Here is a 25,644-nt window from a genome sequence, read left to right on the forward strand (position 1 = left end):
ACAACTTGTTGTAAAAAAAATCTACTGAACGAATGATACATGTCATATTATTACAATCAGAGAAAAATAATCCACGATTTTATAACTCTTCAGGGGCTTATAAATCAAACAAATAATAATTGGCATGGAGCTGAGTGACGCGTTTTTAGAGTGTCAAATCATTATTAAAGACAGCAACAAATTGAACTGACAGTGAAGAATCAGTTTGCATATTTGAACGAATGAAAATACGGACAAGAAATGAACGCTTATTGGCTATAAATATTGGGAGGCTTACAATTTAAATCGGCCCTTGGGGCGTTGTAATATTTTGTTTTAAATATCGTTACTGTCACAGACATTTGTTTTTTTTGTTTATTTAAGACGCAGTACGTATTTCGTTGTTATTTATTAATGTTATACACATACAAAACATAGTGACTATTTGGACAAGATTAAGTTCAATGAAAACTAGGTTATTTACCTTCAATACATAAGATGCTATCGTGAATTATAACTTTAAATAATATCGACTTTGCGACAAATTATTACTTTATCTTTTCAATAAAATCAATCAAGTATTAGTCGTGCTCTTCACATTTCGTGCGTGCTTCGTTCACCAAAAAGCAATTTCGGGTTCCACAGTTGCTATTGTCACACGACCTTCCCACATTCATGAGAACGTTATAAAAGGATTATTCTACCTTTTTATACGCATTTGATTTCAATGAGAGCCTTTTCAAATCCGTATTTAAAGTTCACCTTCAGAAGACCTCCTTGGTTATATAGATACGCATCTATTTTCGTTTTGTAAAGAATTTCGGTTCATAGAGCATCGAGAGTTGTTATCGACGAACCACAGCAGTTGACAGTTTTCGGTCTTTTAATGTGATGAGGGCCGAATCTATTCTAATAAAAGAACTTCGATTAACTATAGGAAGGCACCTTGAACCAAACCATCCATCTACTAGACAGACAAAATATTGGTAGTAAAAATTCAGCTCAGAAAAAACGTGAATGAAATGTAAAAAAAACTACAAAGTGTAGTTGGATGTCTAGTCTATCGTATCGCTATCCATCCTCATACATTCTGAATGGCTTCCTAAATACATCAATCTCCTCACATTACGCCATATTATGTACTAAGTTCCCATCAATCAAGAGCAGCTGCTATACAGTTATGGCATCATATTAGGATGATATAGTACGGCAAACTTGAAAGACGAGCATGAAAACTTATGTAGAATGGGGTAGAGAACCGCGATGTTTGATTTTAATGTAAGACTATTTACTTTACTTTGAACATACGGGGCAATTCCGTTCAGCTTACGTGTAGTGTAATACAATTGAAAACGTGTGCTATAATAACCACTGTGCCGTACACTGCTTTGACATAGCATATGATTCACCATCATTAGAGATGTAAACTATCAAATATTTATCTAACTTCATTTTGGAAAGCTCAGAATTATATTTTTGCAAAATAAAACCTTCATCAAAATATTCTTGTATTTTCGGTGTCCCTTATACAAGGAATGACTGAACCTCATCTCCTAAACGCTCACAAATGTTTTACTAGAAAAAATATTACCTACAATTATGATATAAGAAAGAGCGTCGTGAAACAAATGTAACGATAATAGTTATCAGTGCGTATACATCAAGATAATTGAAAATATCCCGATGTTGAGGACATATATATGTCCGGTATGGTTGGCTTATAGTTTATATTGACATAGTATTTCAAACGTTCTAGCAAATTAAGAATCAGGTTTTGTTATATTTTACACAAACTGTCCGTACGTTTTGTCACATCTATTTTGCAATTCTTCTCACATTACAAAGCATCCTGGCATAAGCGCTGTTACAAGGTCACGTTTTACAAACACCAATAAATTGCTTATTCGTCACAAACAGTAGCAATACATCTCCATAAATTGTATTTGTCTCTCAGAAAACAAACAATAAATATTGGATACAAGCAAGAAATATTTTATCATCTTGCATGTCAAGCGAAGAGCAATCGCTAGATGCAAATCGGTGTCATTGAAAATGTGCTCTACGCCGTTGAAGGCAGCCACTTGTAATAAATTAGGTGCAGGTGCCGCCACCTCGTGACTAGGTTTCACAAATCTTTGAAACGAGCTACTAGCTCTAATAGCATCGATTACTGCGTCAGCACTTCCTCCCTTTGAGCACTCATCAATCATGACGCTTAAAAATATCACGTAGGAATTACCCAATATTATGTTTTAAAAAATGTCAAATATGCGATGGTAAAGTATTTTTTATAAAATACGTTTATAGGTTAAGTCATTTAACACATAAGACAAATTCATCTTAATTTCTGATGATGTGTCATCAAGATTACCTGTGAATGTGCGGCGCAGTACTCCGGCGTGGGTTGTCTGAACGGGCTGTGCACTGGGCACGAGGAGGCGTGCTGCGCGTGTTGCGCATGTTGGGGATGTTGCGCGTGCGGCAGATGGTGGGCGTGCGCGTGCTGATGCGCGTGCGCGTGATGCGCATGGGGGGGATGACGATGCGCGAGCCGCGCCGGTTGCGGCGCGTGGCGTGCGCATAAGTGCGTTGCGCTGCCATGGTGCTCAGCGAGCGACAGCGTCGAGCAAGACGGCCGCCAATAGCCACCCTCCTCCATGTCAGGCCCAGGGGGGCATCGCGCCGCGCCGCAGCACGCGCAGCGCCGGGCGCACGTCAGTGCATGCCGGCGCGCCTCGTGCGGGCACCAGTCGTCGCGCTCGCGGCCCGACACCCTTTCCGATCGCCTCTACCTTTGCCGCTAGCGTCTCCGCTCAGCGGACAACCGCCAGCCGCGCATCCTCTCATCCGCACAACTGAGCCAGAACACTTTTAGCTTTGTCACTCGTCCACGCTAACAGTTACACTTCTTGTTTGAAAACACTTCACTAAGTAATTTAACTGCGAGTAGTCCTCTCACCGCTTCTGCATTCTAAAGCAGCACCATTCTCGCATAAATTTTCACAAGACTCCATCACTTGCCCTTATCATTTAAATGCCTCGACCTTCCCAAAAATAACGAAAAATTTGTCATTGGTATGCTACGTTTAGAAAACTAAACAGCAGGACTAAACCAATTTCTCAAGCGATGCAAACAAAGATCTAGTTCCTAGGTAGCTGCAAATTGCACAGAGAACGTAATAACCGCATTCCATGTAATACACACAATGGCTTAAGTTTGTCTTTTCCTTCGAGGAAGCAACCGCGGAGACCTGTTCTAGTTCGGGAGCAAACAGTATTCACTACCAAGTTGTTCGACACGAAGATATTCAAGTCTCTATATTATAAATGTCAAATTTTCGATAGTCAAACAGGAACTTTAAATACAGAACGATTATTATTGCCTTTTTTTACCTTGCATTATTAATAAAAAATGTAAGATGTTTTTCCATATCATTGTCATAAAGGTCACCGCCGTATTTCACAGTCACACTTTGATTTTACGAAAAGAGGAAAATATGTTCAGCTTTTAATTAAACGTAGTCTAACTCTACAAAAATATATGCCTAACTCCAGTTTATATTCAAACAATAAACAGAATAATTCCGTGAACACTAGGCGTAGAGAAATTCGCAATTATTTATGTGGAGCATACAGGTGTGCGGGATATAAAGCATTTATTCCGAAGCTAGAGCTATACAAATGAGAATTTAGGCTGAGACTTGGCTCAGGATTTCACAAAGTCCCGGCTTTATAGTTAGAGATTTAAGTTCCGCTTTCCAACTGAGACTTTATTGGTGTGATTTCGTAACGTAATACTTTAAAACTTTCGTCAAAGAAAATGATTCGAAAGATATAACTTTCACAAATAATGAGAAAAATGCCGATATGGACAAATTGGAAAAGAAAACCAAACTAGGGTATATAGGGTATCAATTCAAAAATTGAAGTCTAACAATATCCGTTACAAGTTATCATATTTAACCAGAATAATAGAAGAAAATACCCTAAAGGAAATTAAGGGAATTGACAGCTTGTTGAGCTTAATATTTTGCAGAAATTTGAGCTTCGTAAATTTCGCCAGGTAAATCCAATTCAATTTGAACCATCTGGCAATATTACGAAATGAACGCTTTCCTGCTATAATCTCGATTTCAGTAAACCGTACCTACATGAATTCTAGCAAATTGCGCGTGCTACTATTAGTTGCGGATTAGCAATATGATTTCATGTACTGTGAACAACCAATCGAAATTTTGTTATTGTACAGCAGAATCTTACCATGTAAGAACAAAATATATAGCAATACCAAATATTTTGATTAAAAAAATATCTTAAACTAAGATTACTTTGTTTGACTGTTATAAAGCACAAGAAAACCTAAAACGTAAATGAAACATAGTTCTTTAATCAATTATGGGTAGTTGCTTGCACAGCTTTAAAAGCACGGACGGCTGAGTACTACAGATTCGACAATCACAGTTTGTACTACGTACCTTTTTAAACATGCAATAAGATCGTGGCACATTTAAATATTTATCTAAGCAAGGAATAGATTGCGCCGCACGTAGTTCACGCACGGAATTGTTGTTACATCAGGTTCGGTCAATAAATAAGGGTCTCACGTACGCGCCAAGTGAGATAGTGGAATAATAGGGTACGGAGTTACGAGAGTCCCTCAGGCACCCGACTTGCGTGCGGTAAGCCACAGTTTAGGTCTTAGTGGCAAGGTGTACCTGACGAATCCAATTCCCTGTTCGATATCACTCCCCCGCGTGTATCCATTACAAATAGAATTGGATCCTGTTTGTTTGAATGACTCATTGAATTACTTCAGTTTTCCAATGTTGCAATTGAATATAGCACAAATCTTAAGATTTCCTTTACATAATTTTCAAGAAATTAGTGAAACGATTAGTGGGGAAATTGAAAAATGTAGGTCAATTAATTCAGTGCAACCACAAAATCGTATCTTTAAAATTCTAACGAACCGCACCGAAGAAAAATCTTAAGCACAATGGTTTAGTGCACCCAGCATTAATTTCCCGCGAGACTGCAGGCATAAAATATTCAAGTCGTGCACAGGCGAAAGAATTCGCTGGCGGTGCACGTTTTTAATTGGAAAAAGGAAAAAATTAAAAGCAACAGCCTACGCGGGAATAGGCCGACTTATCGATCGATACAATTGGGGTAAAAATTAGTCCTCTCTTACACTGTGTTGAACTGTAAACATAAATAGCTTTTGATAATAAACCGATTAAAATCAATCCAATTATTTTGTACCGCGGTGACCGTTTATATACGAGTGTCCATTCATTGTGGTGAAGTTTAATATAAGAGTTCATGAATATTTTACACAATAGTCTATTGTTTTGCTCCAATTAAAGCAATTATCCATATTCCAAAATTGTTGATGCAAAATTCAAACTGAAGTGTCGTCGGAGGCTGTGTAACAGACAGCCTTGACCCGAATGTGGTTCATTAAATTTCACTGCCTCGCTTATGCCAATTGCTGAATGACAATTAAAGAGAACCTTGAGAGTAATGGCAGAATGGAAGCAGTCTTTTTTTATTATCCTCATACTCATTTTTATGGGATTTTCAAATACAAATTTCACTGACATATTAACATCACCGGTAAAGGATCGAATATTCTTTATGTCTGGGAACATTTCACTGAATATAATATCTTTAAATGATAAACCAAACGCGGGAATGATAGACTAATGAATAATTGCATTAATGAGACTAATTGTATCAGCATTACGGAGAATCGAATACTATTGTGTGATTGCTATTTAATTATTTACGATTTCTAGACAAGCAAACACATTACTAACACAATAGGATATAACAATTGGTGCGTGTGTATTCGTGCATTCAGTGTGGTGCTCACACTTCCCGAAATGAAATTCGTGAACATTATTGTCAGAGTGATAATGGCAACGTTGATCTTGATTAGAATGATGAATATTAACGTGAAGTAGAATACACGTGCCTGATAACATAAATGTGCAGAATATTTTTAGAATAATGAGAATAGGCTGAAAGTTTGTTTACTATCCCACAGAAAAGGTACTTCTTTAGGAAAAGCAAAAATGTGCTAAACAACCCATGACAAATTGTTCTACATTTTCGGTAATAAATAACAACATTATAATAATGGAGGCACTATTATAAAAATGTACACTATTAATATATCTGGGAAAACAAACATGTTTACAGACTCGGGTTAGTGTTGCAAACAGCACAGGGTTTAGACGAAATGAAATTCAGTAGGTTTTCGTGTTATTATTGATTTCCCTGAAGGTTTACGTCACATACAAACTAAGGCGTTTTTTGCAAACAGAGAAGAACTTAAGTAAAAATAAGAAAAAGGAACCTCAGATGAATATAAGATTGGACCAAATAAAAATTAAATTACTACTAAAATGCTGGAAAATTCCCTCAAGAATTGCACAACAACAGTATGAATATGCATAAGTTGGTTGGGAATCACTGCCAGAACTCGAAACAAATAGTAAGGTATACAGATCGCTGACTGCTGCAGTCCAGAATTGGGTCAGTGGGTCATCAGTTCGCAGTTGCTGTCATACAATGAGATATCTCTGCAGAGCCGACCGGGTTTTGCATCAGCTGTCCGCTGCCGAATTCCCCTGCCGCCGAGGATAGGGACAGAATAAAACTTTCGCCACCCGGTTCCTGTCACGATGAATATGAAATTTCTTTCTAAAATGTTTCAGACTGGCGACGACATCACTTTATTAATTTTAGTCACGGTCCCTTTCCCAATCTGGGTCGGTGAAAAATATCGCCAGTGGCACAGCTGAACATGATAATGGAAATAAATCAACGAAACGCCGCGTGCCTTTGCATCGTAAAACCCCTATACGTGTCTCGGCCACTTCGGCGGGACGCGGAAAAACCGCAGTCACTCTTCGCTCTTCGAGGGTTAAGTCAACAAGCTTTAATGGAAACATAATACGGCTATGAGCATGAGGTGCCTCTATTTCTGGGTCGCGAAACAGAAATGATGCGGGAGGGCTTTTGTTTATCCTTTATTTGTTTTACCCTTGATGTACGGATTCAGCATTTCATTGTGATAAGTCAGTGGGTAGTTTCGGAGCCTAACGTAACACGTACATATTATTAATATTTCTGTCACCCGTCTCCGTATTCTCGTCCTATGGGTTGGTCGAGGTATTATTAGGACCCGACGAGATGGAGGTATCACGCGACCTTATCAGCTTTGTTTTTATACTGAATACGATGAGTAGGTGTACATATTTATAATATGGTTTTTGAAAACGTTATGTTGGTGAGATCTTTTATTCGTTTGTCACTCAGTAACATGCTGTTGTAAATCTGGCTTGGAAACATTTTTCAAACTAAGTTGGATTCGGGAATTCATTACTTTAGTAAACAAGCAAAAAATGTTACGTACAAAAAGCTCTAATGATACCAAAGAAATATAAACGTTAAAATATTGTTCCCATTTTACATACCCACAGGACGTGCGCACATAAACCTGCACCTATTATACTTATACAAAGGCAAATGGGCAAGATTTAATCCGAGATACGACAATAAAGGCACATATCGACGAATTAAAATGCCCGTTTCCACTTGTGGCGTATAAAAAATAATAAAGCTCACAGGTACGCCGCGAAACTTTTATTTTTACAGCAATGCATAAAAGTCACTTTATGTCAGCCCTGTATTGAAACGGGGTGTCACCTCAGGCGGTGGAGAAAATAGGTCATGGTCCATAGAACATTTAGGTAAACGTACCATCGGCTGATAAAATAAGAAACGCTTACGACTTAAGATTTGGCCAACATCAGGACGTTAAAGCGACCAAGAGACAGACCTACATACAAAGGGTAATTTGGCGTGTAATTTTTTCTACTTAGTAAGGATTGTTGACGGTCTTTGTTCGCGTGAATGAAGCATTCTTAATGTCTTGAATTAAAATTTTACTTATATCAACACTTGTACTAGTCAAACCTACTATGTATGGTTTTATTCGATTCAATGACCAATTTCATTCACATAAAATTTTCATAATCATAAGGAATTTTGAAATATTTAAAGATGTTTCTAATTGAAACGAAACATCCTCGCACTTGCGGCCACACGAATAAAATTTTTGACAATATGTTTGACCGGTCATGAATTCAGGTAGAAAAGTACAGAGCGTAAAAGTATTAAGTCTGATCCGCCGTGATTCGCTTTCAGACGGGCCAGTTCACGGCGTGATGTAACGAGAATCATTCCTTATTCTTTAACACCACCTATAATAGCGTATCGCTAGGGAGGGCCATTCACGGTGAATGACTTTGGAGCCATAACGTCGACATTATGCAAATGACTGGCCATATCTGATCGCAATGTTTTCAGTGAAACAAGTTGCGCAACAAATTAAAGTTGATTAAGATCTTTTGTATACAACGGTTAGACATTAAAATTATTTTTCAAACTAATTAATATATCTTGCAAATGAAATTACAATCCTACAGCAGTATAAAAGCGTTAAAGTGACACTGTTTTAAAGTAGCAACAATAAAACAATACATTTTAGTAGTCTCGGCGATGTAAGTGGTAAAGAACCCGCTAGTAAGTTTACCTTCGCAGGTGAGTTTGTAAGAAACGAGAACCTCCATATATCGTGAGAATCGCCAGAATAAACTTTAGTTGTCAAAGTATCGGATACTTGTGTACTTTGTGTAGCCTTCGAAAGAATAGAGGTGGCAAGGGAAAGATTACTCTTTAGTCAATTGAAAAAAAGGAACGCCCCAAGGCTTTGACAAGAGCAAAGTGAGAAGATTTACTGTCCATTGCAGCTTAACAAATGATAAGCAAACTGCTGTAAGTTCGTTGTACTGAGAGTTTTTCGTTTTTATTCGATATTGTGTAATACAGATAGTTTGTAAAACTAGCGTGTCGCAATGTACGTGACAAATGAAACCCAACACACGTTTTATACAACAACGAATTTGTTGGCAGTGTAAAATTTTACGCGGTGAATTAGGGATGTATTGCATTTTTACCCTTGACAGAGTATTCCAATTAAAATATGACAGCACACAAGCGTTATGGCCCCTTTTTACGAAATTAAATTAGAACGAAGAGCTTGTTAAGCACGCTTGTGGTAATTATATAATAAGAGAACATTTCGCTAAGAGATTTTTAATAAGAACGAGGACGATCAAAACCATAGAGTTACTAATCGAGACAACAGATTAGGTCGCCGCGATTAGGAATTTAATTAAAATGAAGAGTTTTTCGGGAGTTAGAAAATGTAATGTTAAATGAATTGTTACTTTGGTTATACCTATCGGGCAATCCTTGGTTCGCCAAGTAAGCCAATTTAATCCGACAAGCGGGCTCACTCGCGCCAACTAAATCCTTTTCAATTTCTCTAACGCTTATCGCTTAGGCGTAGCACTTGGTTGCGGTAAGCGAACTAAGTGACTGTATTCCAGCTAATTATTTACTTGTTCTAATAAATATTAGGTATAATCGACGATGACGATATTCAGCTAATAGAAAAGATAAAAAGCTGCAACTTGGTTCACGCCCATCAACTCATGGGGCATATCTTAATCCTATCATAAAAAATTAAATGCGAAGATCTGACTGGCCTCAACCACAGACACACTTAGCTGCGAAATTTTGAAAATGAAAGGACTGAGACGGGTCAGCATTAGATTATACCTCGGAAACGTATCAACGAAAGCTACCATGAAGAGGGTAACGTAATGAGGTTATACATTTGCGAGCTGAATTAAATTCGTTGGAGAATTTTAATTTGAAATTTTTAAGCGCTAATTCTAATCAAATTAATTTAAGATTAAATCTAGCAATCCCTTTTTTGGGTGACGACTTTGATTCGAAGACAAAGAATCGATGTTCCTTCAGAAAAAAAAATAAGTCATTCTATTGAAGGTCCTCGATGTACGACGTCTCTACTGTACGGTCAAAATTATGATTCATACAATGACATTCATTGATACAAATTCAAAGTCAAATATTTGTGACAAACTATATCCATCAACGAATTTCTTTTATTCGAGCACAAAAAGTATCGCGAATACCCAAAAGCCATCTAATATAAACTAGAAACGAGCTTACACGACGGGATTACGACAGTTAACAGGGACTTACGGCCGATCCCACTCGATGTGTAGGTGATCTACAAAGAGAGTACCAAATGTCAGTGGCTTGCCAACTGAAAACGTACTGACCGCACAAATTCGCCTCCATGCCGAATTGGCAATCGTACAATATTCAATTTGACAATTTTCGCCAGAAATTGTTGGTACGAATATATCAAGGATACTTGAATGAATAAATAAATTATTTCCATAATAATACCCCTTTTTACATCAGCAGCAATAACAAGTCAAAGCCCGCAACAAATTGATAAAGCCAACCCTTCGTCAGATAAGAATGACAAAATGTACGTATTTTGAATATCAATATTCACGCTACATTTACCATTGGGATCCGCCTACTCTGTTTTCGAATAGTTCAGTGAATCTATGACAATGACTGTCATTCGAATATCCTTTAATGGATTTTGTGTGTTCGAAAAGCGAAGAAACGAAGACAGTGTGCACAATACACGTGATTGGCGCGCACACAAATGTACCTCGCTGACATCGTCTACGCAACGACCTCTAGACATACCAGGTGACTAGGGACAGATCGTACATTGAAAATACATCACATTTCGCCACGCCAACCACTGTAATTGCCATTTAACGACACAAAAAAGCTACAAGAAGCTATCGCCGGCAGCGTCAACGTTTGAATTGATGATGTTTTTGGGAAGGTCGATTCGACCGCGCGCACATGTTGATACCGAACATCCTAGGGTAACGCACGTGGACGCATAACGTTACTTACAATGGTGAAGTTTTGCACTTATAAATACCACTATTTGGTTAGTTGTTGAGCGTAATATGAGCGGGTAGCGCGTGGTGGTGCCCGCTTGGCGCGACGTCGACTGGCAGGCGGCCGGGCCGTTCGGAGGCTGCGCGGACGAACCTCCCCCGCCTTCATTCACTCACACACCACTGTCGAGGCCCAGCTCAAAACAGCCGGACTTTTAATGCGGCATGTGCTCTTTTCACACAAAACAGGGGTCCAACTCGTGTCAGCATTAGAGATTCAAGATCAGCTGAAAAAAGATTTATGATATCGCTAGGTCTTAACCGGCATTAAGCGAATTTGCTTGAATAATGGAACCGGATGGACCGAGAGATTAGTGGGCTATAAAATTAATCCAAATTCATTACGATAAAACGATTTCTCCTATTAGAAAGCATCAAAAGCTTATTACAAAAATTTCATTCACAGTACAAATAAAGCCACGCCTATAATCCCCAAGGGCTAGACAAAGGTATGCTATCGCGCTCTCCTATCGCCGTTTACCGGGCACAATTCCCGAGTCAGGCGATAACCTGACCTGGGGCAAAACAGACATAATCACGATTTACAACTAAAGATCGTAACTTCGTGAACGTAAATCAATTTAACTGGTAGTAAGTTAATAATGCGGCCTTAATTATTAAGCTACATAATTATCTAACTTCATAATCATGAATATTTGCCCAAACTCGGTTATCTAATTTAGCAAACAGCAGAATGTGTCATACAATAACAAATTTTCACGTACGAAATCTAATTACACAGGTAGGTTTATGTGTACAAAGTTAATTTCCCGTCCTTAACCTAATTCTGAAGTTAAGGAGACCAGACACATAGGTACCTACTAAACAGTTTTATGGCAAAAGCGAACGGAAAATCATATACACAACTTTCGAACTTATTTTTTGTGGGAAACACCTGTTTTTTGTGCCAAAACCGCAGTATGCTTGGAATTCTTTACGAACTTTGGCGCGTTTCTGAAACTCTCATTTGTAGTGACCTAGATAATCACTAAACTTTCTGAGCACGCGTACCTTGGTATATTTTAATAGATCCCTTTGGGATCCAGAAAGTTATATCTATAACATTTTATGTGCGTATCACGGTTTTCCGTATTTAAATTTTGTTTAGACGCAAAAGAAAGAAAAAATAAACAAAATCACAATCCCGAATTTCAAAATTAAAAATAATATATAGGAGAGTAACCTATATTGGACCACTTTTGACATTAGATGAAATAACATCGAATCCCTATAAGTTACAAAAATATAAACTATTTCATAAGATAACATGGTTAAACAGCTACATGATATCAAGGTATAAATATTGCAGCTTAGTTGCAACTAGTGAAAAAAAAGGATTTTGTGGAGGCTGTCCTTCGGTCCAAATAACGTAACTGGTACCCTAATTTGGACCACTAGGTACTTAAATCGTACCAAAGAAAACCTATTCAAGAAAAATCAAAGCTATTTAATAAGAATATTGATTTATTTGTATCCTTCAGTATAATCAGCCTTAAAAAGGCACTGTTCTAATTAACCAGCCTTTTGGAATCACAATATTTAAGAAAATTAGCAACTTATATTAAAATAAACAATTTAAAGCTTCTCAACATATTAATTCAAAGTTGACAAAAATAGTTATCAAAATCATATAACATAAACTAAAAATTAGGAACTTCTAACTGATTAGGAATATAACTATCTTTTTGCCTCATAAAACAGCTATCGAAAATCATATAATATAAACTAAACATTAGGAAATTCTAACTGAATAGGAACAATTATCTTTTTGCCTTATTTAATTGGAATAATGGTCACATATATCCGGATTAGAGGTACAATTCTCATGACGCTATCTGTAAAATATATATACACCATCAATTAAAAAATTATTCAAAATTTTCAATCGGTTACATAAACTGAACCGGTACAATTTAAGTAACTCGACATGGTACAATATAGGGAACAGTATAATTTCACAATAATTTTAAAAATAAAAAATAACCACTGCACATGAAGTGTCTATTAGCTATTGATCAAAAATAATACATATCGAGGTTATTTTTTTCAGATTTCATTATATTATTATTCACCTTATTGAATGGAAAACTCCTTAGGCAAAACACGAAAAAATAACATGCACTCAGTTCAAAAAAGGTTTTATTTTGTCTAAGACGTTGTATCTGTCCGGCGTGCTAACAAAATGGAGGAGTGTTGGTGGCGCTTTAGTCGAGTGGTTTTATGTTGCCATTGTAAAATAATATTAATAATTAGTGGGAAATACAGACGTGGTACAATTTAGGAGCCGGTACAATATAGGTTACTCTCCCCTATTCTTGATTTTTTGCAAATATATAAAGTAGAAATATGTAGGACAAAATGTGTAGTTTTTAGGACTACTACCAGGCGTGCTGTCAAAAGCATTGCAATCATTCAAACAAGTAAAAATACAGAAAAACGGGACAATACAATGTCTGATATTTTAGCTAAACAAAGAGAAAAATTATGAACAGCTGAGCCGAATATCCCGAAAACAGTACACAAAACCTCTGAAGCTAGTGGCTCGGATCTGTATAAATCAAATTTTGTTTGTTACCTTGTAACAGAGCGCAACTATGCAAATTGCGGATACTATGTTCGATGTTCGGGGATCACCCTGAAGGGGGAGTCGAGCTGGAAATAATTCAATTTTAGGGCCGATCATACGGGCGGGCACTCTCTAACCAACCCCCGATTTATTCATAAATAAAACAACAAAGCCGCGCGCCCCGTGTACCGCGCGTTACGTCTAAAATGGAGGTTTTAGTGTGATTCGATCAGGAGCCCGTTCTGATGCTCAATCCTAACCAATGACGAATAAATTCTATTTCAGAGGGAATATCCTATAATTTATTCTAACGCCAGCAAAGTCGTGAAGTTTTCGTTGTTTTACTAGCTTTGAATACTGCAAGATAGTGTTGTACTACAATAAATTATGCACGACTTTTGGGCCAGTTTCCTGTGAGGATTTTTCTTTCACTATTAAGCTGGGTTGAGTGTAAATATTTACATGATCACAGGTGAACTTAGTTTCCTCGATCATGGCATTATTGTGTTATCTTGTTTCTAATTCTCATAAGTATTTAAATGCAATGAGAATCGAACGACAAGTGCTTTTAATAACCAAACACTTAACATAATATTTGAATTTATACGCGCAATATGCAGATGTTACGCGGAATCGCATTAAGTTATTAATATCATCTATATCTGCGTACTACAGATTGGGTATTCGAAATAATAGGGCGTTATTTATTTACGCCTGTAGAATTATTTAATAAATTGCCCGAACAATAAACAAACCAACGCTTTTCTTGGCGTCCTTTATTTAGAATTAACATTTTGATGTTGCCGCCCCATATCATTCATCATCGCGTTTCCTAGTCCTGTTATTATAAATCATTTTAACACAATAGTAGAATACATTTCATAATTCAATCTTATTTACGTTTAATTAGATGTTATTTTATAAACTACTAGCTGACCCGCGCAACTTCGCTTGCGTTACATAAGCGTTACAAATTTTCCCCGTTTTTGTAACATTTTTCACTGGTACTCTGCTCCTATTGGTAGTAGCGTGACGATATATAGCCTATAACCTTCCTCGATAAATGGACTATCTAACACTGAAAGAATTTTTCAAATCGGACCAGTAGTTCCTGAGATTAGCGCGTTCAAACAAACAAACAAACTCTTCAGCTTTATAATATTAGTATAGATAAAAAAATAACAAAGAATATATCTAACACAGTATAGAGATCAATAAAAAAATATAATCCACGTTTCAAGCTCGAATTGTTAGAATATGCGCTGCTTTATACCAGATGCTTGTACGCAGTCCCGTAGTTTATAAATCGAAAATACTTAAACGGAATAGATTATGTCAATAAATAAAAAAACACATCAGCCTTGTAGAATATTGTCCAATTCCAAGACGTTTATTATCTAGAGTACACTCAAAGTCAAACAGCTTATAAATATAGAACAGCTTACCATTATGCCTAAATGATATAAGAATAAAAATCCCATGTCACAATTGCATTTGGAACAGCGAAGCTTTTTGTTTGATTCCAAGACCGCAAACGCTGAATAGGATTATAAGGGGCACAGTTACCTTGACCCAGTTATCCGAGAGACTACGCGGTTGACCCGTGATGCGCTTGTTACAATTGAAAAGGGAAGATTCTTCGGACGAGGCCAGAATTTGAAAGTCCTCTACCTGTAGTGTTTTACATAGCTTAAGTGCCGAAACAAAAGGCCTACTATGCAAAATATTATTCTTTCAGCGCTCTCTATTTCTTTTGTATTTCCGTGACTTTACTTTAAATTCGCTGGAACATAGTCTGCTTATCTTTTTCTTTTGAGAAGGCAGATTTATTTGATGTGAAAGAGGTCGTTTTGAAATTGAAATTCGGACGGAATACAGATTGTTTTAAACATAATACACATAAAAGCGAGAACATAAAATTCGAAGTGAAAAGTAAGAAGCATACAACGCCCTTTGTATTGATTTACGGCCTTTGGTATTTTGTTACATACGAATACGTAGGCAGCATCCTGTCACTCGCATGATGAGACTAATTTAGTTGGCTCCTCCGAGCAATAAAGAACCCGATACACAAAAACTCGTAAGACATTTCCTCGCTTCACTGTCACGAACAACGAAAATAATAATATTCCATTTCTGTTAAAACACACGGGCAGATGAGCTGAAAAGAAAAATAAGGACGTATGCTAAAGGAAAAGGGGCATCATTTTAATGCAAAATACTCTGCGCGCTGGAAAATGTCATATTAATATTCATGGTGACCTTGGCAGTTTCCTGTGTGTCGTGTTTATAATCTTTAACCTGACAGCCCTAAAGTTAGTGTTTTAACGCTTACAGCTAAGCCGATTACTTTAGTTGAGCATACACTGTTAAAATTATTATTTTGATTTTGTATAGACTGTGAAAATGAATGTTGTATATGGGAACGTTAGAGTGGATTAGTTATTTGGCATTCTGCGCTAGTTCTAAGTCTGATAGAAACGGATGATCTTGAAGCGTAGAGTATGGATGAGTATTGATATTTGCACGTTGTGACCTTTTAGCTGAACACGTTCAAAGTACACGTGTACATACAAATGGGTTTCGACAGGTATTGATGCACCCAACGTTGACACGTTGAAATTTCATCAATACGTAACGAGAATCACTATGAAATATTGGTTATTTGTACTATCACAACAACAAAGCCTATTGCATAAACTGAACGAATATATTTATTTTGTTTAATTTGTAAGATACGTCGATATATTCAATTTTAGTTTTACGAGGCTTGTAATGATGCACACAGTTTAAATTAAGCTGGAATTAAAAATTGTTTGAAGCATTGTGTAAATGTATAGACTAGTTTTACTCCTGAATAGATCATACTGGTGTTTACGACTTGTTTCACGTTACTAAAATATATCGCTGCGGCTAAGCCACGGGTCTAATAAAGAGGCATTGCTCTATGTGTTAAACTATTAAACTTAGGGCCATAAAAAGCAGTAAAAATGAGTATATGAATTAGACGCAGGCGGTGTGCCGTCGTGTGGTAGAAACACAAGGGAAGTTACCCCGTAAAAATAACTCTATTCGACTGCTCTATTGCGAATTGCGGGCAACTTTTGTGGGCGCGACGAAAGTGCGGCCTCATCTCTATGGTAATTCTAGGAATATTCACAAGTTCAGCCCGACAGTTTAGCTTCAAGACAATTTCGTTTTTAATTGGCTGCTATTTTGTTATTTTCATTTTAGCGCCGAGAAAGTTGACGGTTGGGAAACTGCATAAATTGTAAGCGTAGTTTTGCAAGTGAAACACTTCAATTGGTATTTTCACATCGGAGTAAGCAATTTGAATTTATGATACGTATTTACATGCAAACTTTCCGTCCGTGCAAACAATCAGTTAATACTCTCAAGTTTCTGAAAATAAAGTAATTATAAGAAGAAGATTGTTACATTATGTACATTATTTACCATTTCCCAATTATCATAACATTGTCATATATAAAAAAATAACTACGTACAACTAAATCTAGTTTATTAATTAAATCTACAAACACATGACAGACGTATATTCAATAAATATTGTACGGATTTTTGTATTGCAATACCGTTCTCGATTACAATTCTGTGTAGTGGCTCTACATGTGATTAGGTTTCAGGTTTCACGGTATTTCCCTATCAAAACATACGCAGAATCACTGGATATAGTTTTAAATAACAAAACAATTGAACAGACATACATGACATCCATACTAATATTATAAATGCGAAAGTAACTCTGTCTGTCTGTCTGTCTGTCTGTCTGTCTGTCTGTCTGTCTGCTACTCAATCACGCCTAAACTACTGAACCAATTTGCATGAAATTTGGTATGGAGATATTTTGATACCCGAGAAAGGACATAGGCTACTTTTTACCCCGGGAAAATGACGAATTTCCCGGGAAAATTCGAAAGAAAAAACGAAGTCGCAAATAATCAATATTATAATGACATTGAATTAACAAAATTCCGTTGTCATGGCAACTGTTATAATGGCGGATATGCCTTAGCGCGACTTCGTTATATTAAGAGATATAAATAATTTTGAGAATATTTTTCGTGAAAAAAAGCATATTTTGTTGTTAAGAAATAATTAAGCTTTGTATTAGTAAAATCGTGAAATAATTCAGTAGTTTTAGAGAGAACCCCACAAACATATCATACAAAGTTTTTATTAACTTTAATGCAACATTCCATTCCTCATGATTGTTTCTATCAAACTACCTTCACACAAGAACTATTGAAAAACTGCTATGAAATTTGGTAGACAGATCCTACTAAAATTGTAAATGCGAAAGTTTGTTCGTATGTATGTATGGATGTTTGTTACTCTTTCACGCATATACTAAGTACTCAACAGTACCTACACAAGGCACAATAGGAGCAGATTACCAGTAAAAAAAATACAAAAACGGGAAAAATTATGACCTCTCTTATGTGACGCAAGCGAAGTTGCGCGGGTCAGCTAGTACCTATATAAAACAATGCCGTTTTGCCATGGGGAAAAATACAACTGAAAAATTCTACAACATTACAGACGCAAACATAGAAAATAAAATATTCATATTTTGAAGACACGTTTACCTCTAATACTTGCATCACTGGTATTAGAGGTATTTCCTCCAGTAAACACTTTCCGTAGCAAGGGTGAGGCCCACACACTCGCAGCGAACTAGACACCTCCATAACATTACGTGGGTGGATTGAACCCGTTAACCTTTTGATAGCCATTGCGATGCTCTAACCAGACTACCTACTTCAATTTTAGCAGCAATCAATAGAATACCCGAGTAATTTTAAATTAAACAAGCCAAAAATAAACTTAATTAAAATTACTTTCTCGATTCCAAGATCAAACTCGTGTATAAAAAAGGTTTACAAGAAACCCTTTTATTCTGAAGAAACATGGTATGGTAGGAATCTTTAATCAAGCTGCCATATTAAAATATTCTAGATAATAAAAGACAAAATACTTGACGGAAAAGATTTTTTATTTAGACTTGATTGGGAATAATAAGAATGTGGGTAGAAAACAAATAAAGTCGACATATTCAGGACCTTATAACTTGTTGCAATAAAGATCCAATTAGACGTACTACGTTACTTCCTAGATAAGCTGTAATATAAAGTACTAGTGTTATTTTCTTTACTACAGATTCACCCCTCTTCCTTTTATCCCATGTTATTTGAGGCCGACGCAATGTGTTCTTTCATTCATGTCTTTTAGCCGTCATCTTAGTATTAACTCCATTTATAGCCGTTTTAGTATAGTACCGCTTTTATCAAATAGATTCAATCTGAACTTAAGTTCATTAAACGATTATGTTTACATATTAGTATGTTAATAAGACGAGACATACCAGGCATTCCATTAGCACATAGTATCGTCTACTAAGTTATATTGTTGTTGTTCGTACACCCTACCAATATTTATGCAAGTATATTAACAAACACAATATCGTCTCACTTACACTGATCTATTTTATTCAGTAATTAAATGACTATTTGTATCTATTGACCAAAATATATTCATTACTAACTGTACAAGTACTTACAAGTGTAATGAAACTTTATTGATGAAATAACGTCATCAACATACTACTGAATATTGATCAAAGGCCGACCCCCGTCAAGAAATTCAAATTATACTAACTCCCTATCAATCATAGTACATACGTATGTACGCCCCATAATTGATTGAGTAATAGATTTTCAAAGTATGGCCCAGTTTATAAATTAGTTTTTCGGCTCAACTTGTTCCGAACATTTGGGAGTAAGCAAAAATGTTTAGTGAGTTCAATTCTCTAAGGATCAAACAACCTGTTCGACGAGGATACGTCGGCATATTTATTGGTTATGTAGTGAAAATGGCTGGAAATCTTATGTAAGTTGCTTCTTCCACACTTTCTACGGATAATAAGCTTTTTTATTGGAAAAGAAGGGGAACTTTTAAAATAGATTTTTTATGGTTTATAAATAAAAAAATCGTGCCCTAAGTATTATTTCGCGTTTATTATGAAATGTGTCTATTTATGTACTAGAATATTAATTTAAAGTCCAATGTCAGGGGGCTGCTATTAAAAGAAGAAATTTTGCAACGCAGTAAACGTCGTCATATAATAAAAAAGCGATAGAGCGAAAAATATTCACGAATGCAACTGAACGTAAAATACACACCAGTACAAAATAAAATACAAAGAAAAGCTACGTCATACAAAATTGGGGATTTCTGGCTTTAACCGCGTATATAAAATGTGACGCGCCAGTGACAATGGTATCACGTAACATGTGGGCTGTTCAAAATACGGCAACATTAGCGGAATCTTTCAACATTACTACCCTTTGTATACCGTAAGGTAAAGGTGTAAATGCAAGCGGTATGATCCCAACATACGGTATGATCAGAGACTAATAAATAACCTAGCTATGTTCATTTAACTTAATTGACGTTTAGTCTATATCGCTGATTGTTGGCAGCTCCTCGCATGATCAATTACTGTATCAACCACATTGTAAAACTTTTTGGCGATTGAAAAGAGTGGCCGTGAGTTTCTCGCTAGCTCTTCTCATAAGGCTCTACCCCCTTTCCGAGCTAGTGGTAGATTCAGTAATTGTAACGACTATCATAAGTGTCAATATTTGACCTAAATGAATAAATGATTTGATTTTGATTTTGATTTTGAAGCGATTAGCGATAACATGGAAAAAATATTGAAAAAAGTTGACTTAGCCCGAGTTCAATTTTCCGAAATAATGCATGCTGATTCCTATCAGGCGTGAGATTGTAAAAATAAATTACGTCTTATTAATATTTTTTTTGGAGAACATGAGAATAGTTCGAAATATCTGTATGTGAATCTTTATCACGCGAATAATTAAAAGCCTAGCCTAGCCTTTACTTAAATGTTAGTGGTAATCCACTTCGGCTTCATTTTAATTTTAACACGTTTTACTTTACATATTGCTTGTCTTTAACGCTTATTCAGACGTTATTTAAATTATCTATCATAATTTAAAATACATAACTTTGCTAGGCTTGTGGTGATACATGTTTGATTAATAATATATTTCAGTTATGTCAATACCCAACGCACGATGGCGTAAAACAATATACAAGTATAAAAGCATCGAATCTTCATTGAGACACGTTATTACCTAACTGAGAAACTAAAATGTAACCAGCTTTTTATTACTCTGCGTCGAGCATGCAATATTATTTTAGTTCAACGGAACTGTCGCTTAAGAACATCCGCTAGCATACGCACCGTGGCTTCCCTAACGATATTTGCGGGACAACCACCAAGTTGCCCCATAAAAATGGAATATCAAATGAAAATTTCTTTCCGTTTGCCCGGTTTACTGCGGTCAACCCCGACGACTGCAGTTACCAACGTTTTTTTCTTGTTTTGATAACGTTAGGTATCATAAGACTGTCTGGCATCTAAGTTCATAACATTTTCGTAGATAGATTTTTTTCTTGCAAAAGTAGTAAGTTCACTAATTAAGCAAAATCAGGCGGAATTTGTAGCGAAGAAGTAAAAACTACTAAGTAGCGAGATTAATAAATGTACAAGTGTACGTGGGACCCGAGTTATAGGGTCATAAAAATTGTTTAATTATGTCCAACTTTTCTGCGCCGTTAAGTCGTCGTGAGCAAAAGAAAGAACACGATGCATACTTCAACAGTCTAGTTCCTGAGAACAATTTTTGTGATACAGTGCAGTTTCAAACATGGAATAATTAATATACAAGGGATATAAAATCCTTTTAAGGAATTCAGCAACCAATATGTAGTACGATATTTAGGAACCACACGTTACTATGAAACTGCGAACACAGTCAGCAAATTAAGTAAACATTACTACGGTTGTAACAAAAGTTTACAGTTCGTTCTGTACATTGCCTTATGTCAAAAGAGCTTGAGTGAACATGAAGTTGGCAAAGAACAAAGTTACAATGTATTCGTATTTGTGAGGCAGGAGTATTCAACCGATCATTAATCAACATTCACAAAGCATTACGCGCGGTATGATAAACGAGCCTGATTACGCCAATTAGACGCTCAATTTTAGACAGTTTGATAAGGAAAAGAAAAGTTCCTTGTTTATTTTTAAATATATCAATGGCTAAAAACGCAATAACATTTAAACAAGGATCAGTAATTTACTTTTAAATCTTAAAATACTTTTCCTCTGACACTAGTAAATAATAATCGTAATAAAAACCGGAAAAAAGCTTTTGTTATTCAAAAAATAATAGGGCTTATAAATAATACATAACCCATAGAACAAAAAGATGCTTCACATTATTTACCTTACTACAAATTCGAATAAAAATAATATCAAATTCAGACGTTTCACCAAAATAAAATCCCCATAAGGGAAATTCATATTCCCCATATTTTTTCACGTGGAAACTCAGTAGGCGGTGGCGCGAACGGGTGAATTATCATATTTATTGTTGGTCGTAAATTCATACATTATTTTTCAAGTTTCAGTACCTGCCATCTAATATGAAATAAATCGATTTTGTAGCTAGATAACAAGCAATCTTCCCGTACAAATAGAAAGGGTCTAGAATACAACTTGATATAATTGGAACCCTAAATGGCTCAATCCTTACATCACCCTTAATTAAAGTAGTAAAGTTAGAATGTAAAGACGATTATTTTTATGTACCTATTTCGGATAGCATCTATTGAATCAGTAAACTTGAGACAATAGTTTCGAAATTCCCAAATAACTTTAAGATAAGATAATGATCTTAAAATTGAAAGTTTAACGAATGTATTTATGGACCCAATTAAATCATTTTGATGCGGCGCATATAATCACAAGTTTAATCTTAGTGCTGATTTTGTTATCTCAATGACAAGTGAACTCTATAGTTTCACTCTTGGAAGCCGGAGGAACTGAATACTATAGCTTCGTTGTATACCGGGGACCATGTGACCAACTGTGAACTGTTATAACAAAATGCATTTATTCCTGACTAGGCTTCGTTTAACATCAGTAAACATTTCAAAGCAGGATTCTGCGGGCACAGCCTATTAACAAATAAAACGGGACGGGACACAAATATACATGAAAACATACTCAAATATTCCTTTTAGAAAGTGAAACACATATTTCACAAGTCCCAAACATAAAATACACGTCTAAGAAGACTTTACTACTCGTCTACATTTCACAGCACCGTGCTTTTGTGGCCTTGCGGCTTGTCTCCGACATTCGCAACCCTCATCAGTTTCAGAGGGAGGTGTCACAAGCCCGTCTCTGTATATGTAACGGGAGGCAATAGCTAATGTAATACACGAAAATGTAATAGAATATGGAGGTTGATATTTTTGGCATTATAAAGTGGCTTTTTTTCCTTTGAACACATATTTACAGGTAAGAATTGTTTACCAAACGACGACTGCATCCACTTGCTATGTATTGCTTTTCAAACATTGTTGCATTTTATAATGAAAGTGCACGTGAGATGCCAAATGCTTCTATTTATATACATCACCACCTATTTATGTCATCAAGTTATTAATGATGTGGTTCCCGCTGACCATTAGGCCATCCTTACGATTTTCTTCGCAGGTTTCAGTACAGCGGTACTACACTTATTAACTTAACTGTGTTTTTCTATTTATAGTTTCCACCCATCCCAGTTATAATTTATTCCAGTATCGCAGTGAACTTTATAAATACGCCAATCAAAAACACGTGAGGCCAGATTGGAACAAAATACTTTGTATTGTTCATACAAATATTTGTCCCGTACGGGATTTGAACTTACGACGCGTGCCGCATTTATAATGAACATGCGACTACCAAACGTGACTGTACGTTATCGATAATAAAACAAAATAATATAGATAGAAAGTAAAATATCGATAGTTTCAAATAGATATAAACTTTAACGAATACAAGTTTTATGCTGAAAATCATAGACCATGATATAGAAAGAAATGTTTTAAAGAGAATTACAAATGAAAACTGTAATTACTAGTCACGTTTTTCCAAAAAAACAAATGAGAATGGGTTACACAACATTGATGCTGTACAAAGGGTACTCTGCACAAACTTTTGTGGTTTAACCTACCAGAGAAGTGAATGTACAGAAAGTTACTACCTCATTTAGATCAGTCTACAGATTTAGGTCCTCTTAATTAAAATGAGCATACGATAAGGTGTAATGATGGTAATGAACGTTGATATTACATTATGCGCCAGCGCATTCGTAGACGTAACTCCATTCAAATAACGCGCACAATTTACTATGGAAGTCAATATACTCGCTTATTTATTTCTGCACCTCGTCGGCATATTTCTATCGTTATTGTGTTGTGCTGTTACAGTAACAGCGTGGTGTCTCATGCCCTGTTGGCGGACAGTGAACAACTACATCGCCCTCAATCAAATCGTATGGGGATCACTGGACTTTCTGTGCGGACCGTACTTTAATCATATATGTTTTATCGTAACGGGGACTTTACCTTCCATTTATGTTGAATATATTTTTCAAACGAAGAGAGATTATATATTGACCACAGCATTATCTTGGTCATTTTGCGCTTCATTGCTGACGTTCGAACGTATCTCTTTGCAGTACACGAGAAAGATGAGTAATTATAAGTTAGTGGTGAATATGATCGCGTATGTGACGGCCATTGCAATTATGACATTGACATATCAAGTGATGCCACTGCTATGCGTGTGTACAGAAGACGATTATGACGATGAATATTTTGAAGGGTTTGGTTGCTATCGTTGCGCGGGACTCGGATACTATACGGAATCATTACCAATGGCATTCGTAGCGGCAGTAATATATTTTTTTTATTTCAATATAGCATCAACAGTAAGGTCATGGAGAAGACTGAATTATATTTTGTCGCTAGTCGGAGCTGTATTCGTGAGTGACACGTTATTAATATTAATGTACCTAAAAATGTATTTTCACAATGAGCTACGTTTAAGTGCCGGTGATTTAGTAATGGACATTGTAGACATATTATATTACTACAGAATAGTGTTACTGAGTGCATTTGTGTTGTCTCGAAAATCGACAAAGATGCATATTAACGCGTTTATAAAACAGTGGCGGAATCAAGGCAACGTGACTTTCGAAGTATAGATGTGTAATTGTGAAAACGACCAAAAGTGTGTTCAGGCTTTTATATTGCAATGAAAGTGGTAGCGAAGAACTCATAATTAATTGAAATCGATGTTGTAACTAAAAATAATAATTATGTTTAAAATAGACATGTTTTTAAGTAGCAAATAACTCTTAATTTTTTCCATATTTAACATTGATACCCAATTAAACACCGGTTTTTACGACTCAGATAAAGGAAAAACAATTAGGTAGAAGTCATGCAAGCTAATTAACTATTCATGTAACGTTACTACATCCAGTTATAAGGAAAGAAAATCGAACTTAAAAAAAAAATAATCGAGGCTATCCCCATGTATCATTAGATTATAATAATGCAACGCGAAAGTATCAAAATGACAATACTCAAATAGTATTTAAGAGGCTAGTCTCTTAATAAAAGCCTTAAATACGAAGGAAACTACATCATCATCATAACATTAAGCGTCTCAGTTCTCTATCGGCTCATTACTGACAACAATCTAGTGTTCACAAGAGAATAAAGTTTCTTAAAGCTAAGATGACACAATAAAAATGAACGTAACGACATAAAGTTTGCAGTAAAATTTTATCTAAATGCACTTACATTAATTACTGCATTGTTGTTTAACGGACGCATAAAAGCTTTACTACAGCTGTCGTCTTATCTAGAAATTAGTTACGCTGTTACTCCGCCTTGTATAGAATAGAACAATGAAATGTTTGTTCTATCATTGGGCTCTTTATACTTTAAGAAACACTATTTTTGTATCTTGGAAAATGTTTTTAAAGTCTAATACATCAAAAAACACAGTTCAGTTTATTTTTAAACTTAGACAACGCGTATAATTATTGGAATTGAAATCAGCAGTAGCCAGTGGTATACCATGAGCTGTACTGGTAGTGAATAACAATAGCTAAATGAACCATTTACCAACTCTTAGTTATCAGATCAAAATCATTGATTTAAAACGTCCATTGTTAAAAGACAACGAAAACTGAAAGCGTTAAT

The 25,644-nt window shown here is 36.0% G+C and overlaps 1 protein-coding gene across 7 annotated transcripts in view; it reads right to left on the reverse strand.

The window, feature by feature from the left end:
* Positions 1–25,644, reverse strand: part of CASK (peripheral plasma membrane protein CASK) — a 228,006-nt gene that overhangs the window by 168,286 nt on the left and 34,076 nt on the right. The window contains exons 1-2 of one of the 7 annotated variants that reach the window (XM_076119688.1): positions 10,870–11,054; positions 2,351–2,950 (exon numbers count right to left, since the gene is read on the reverse strand). The exons of 4 other annotated variants lie outside the window; for them this stretch is intronic. In XM_076119688.1, the coding sequence (XP_075975803.1) occupies positions 2,351–2,638 (288 nt within the window). In that variant the 5' untranslated portion in view covers positions 2,639–2,950; positions 10,870–11,054. Of the gene's footprint in view, positions 1–2,350; positions 3,024–10,869; positions 11,055–25,644 lie in introns of those variants that run through there. 2 more of the 7 variants (XM_076119687.1, XM_076119686.1) reach the window with 2 other exon arrangements.

Source organism: Anticarsia gemmatalis, chromosome 11, assembly GCF_050436995.1.
Source record: "Anticarsia gemmatalis isolate Benzon Research Colony breed Stoneville strain chromosome 11, ilAntGemm2 primary, whole genome shotgun sequence".
In the NCBI taxonomy this organism is placed as follows: domain Eukaryota; kingdom Metazoa; phylum Arthropoda; class Insecta; order Lepidoptera; family Erebidae; genus Anticarsia; species Anticarsia gemmatalis.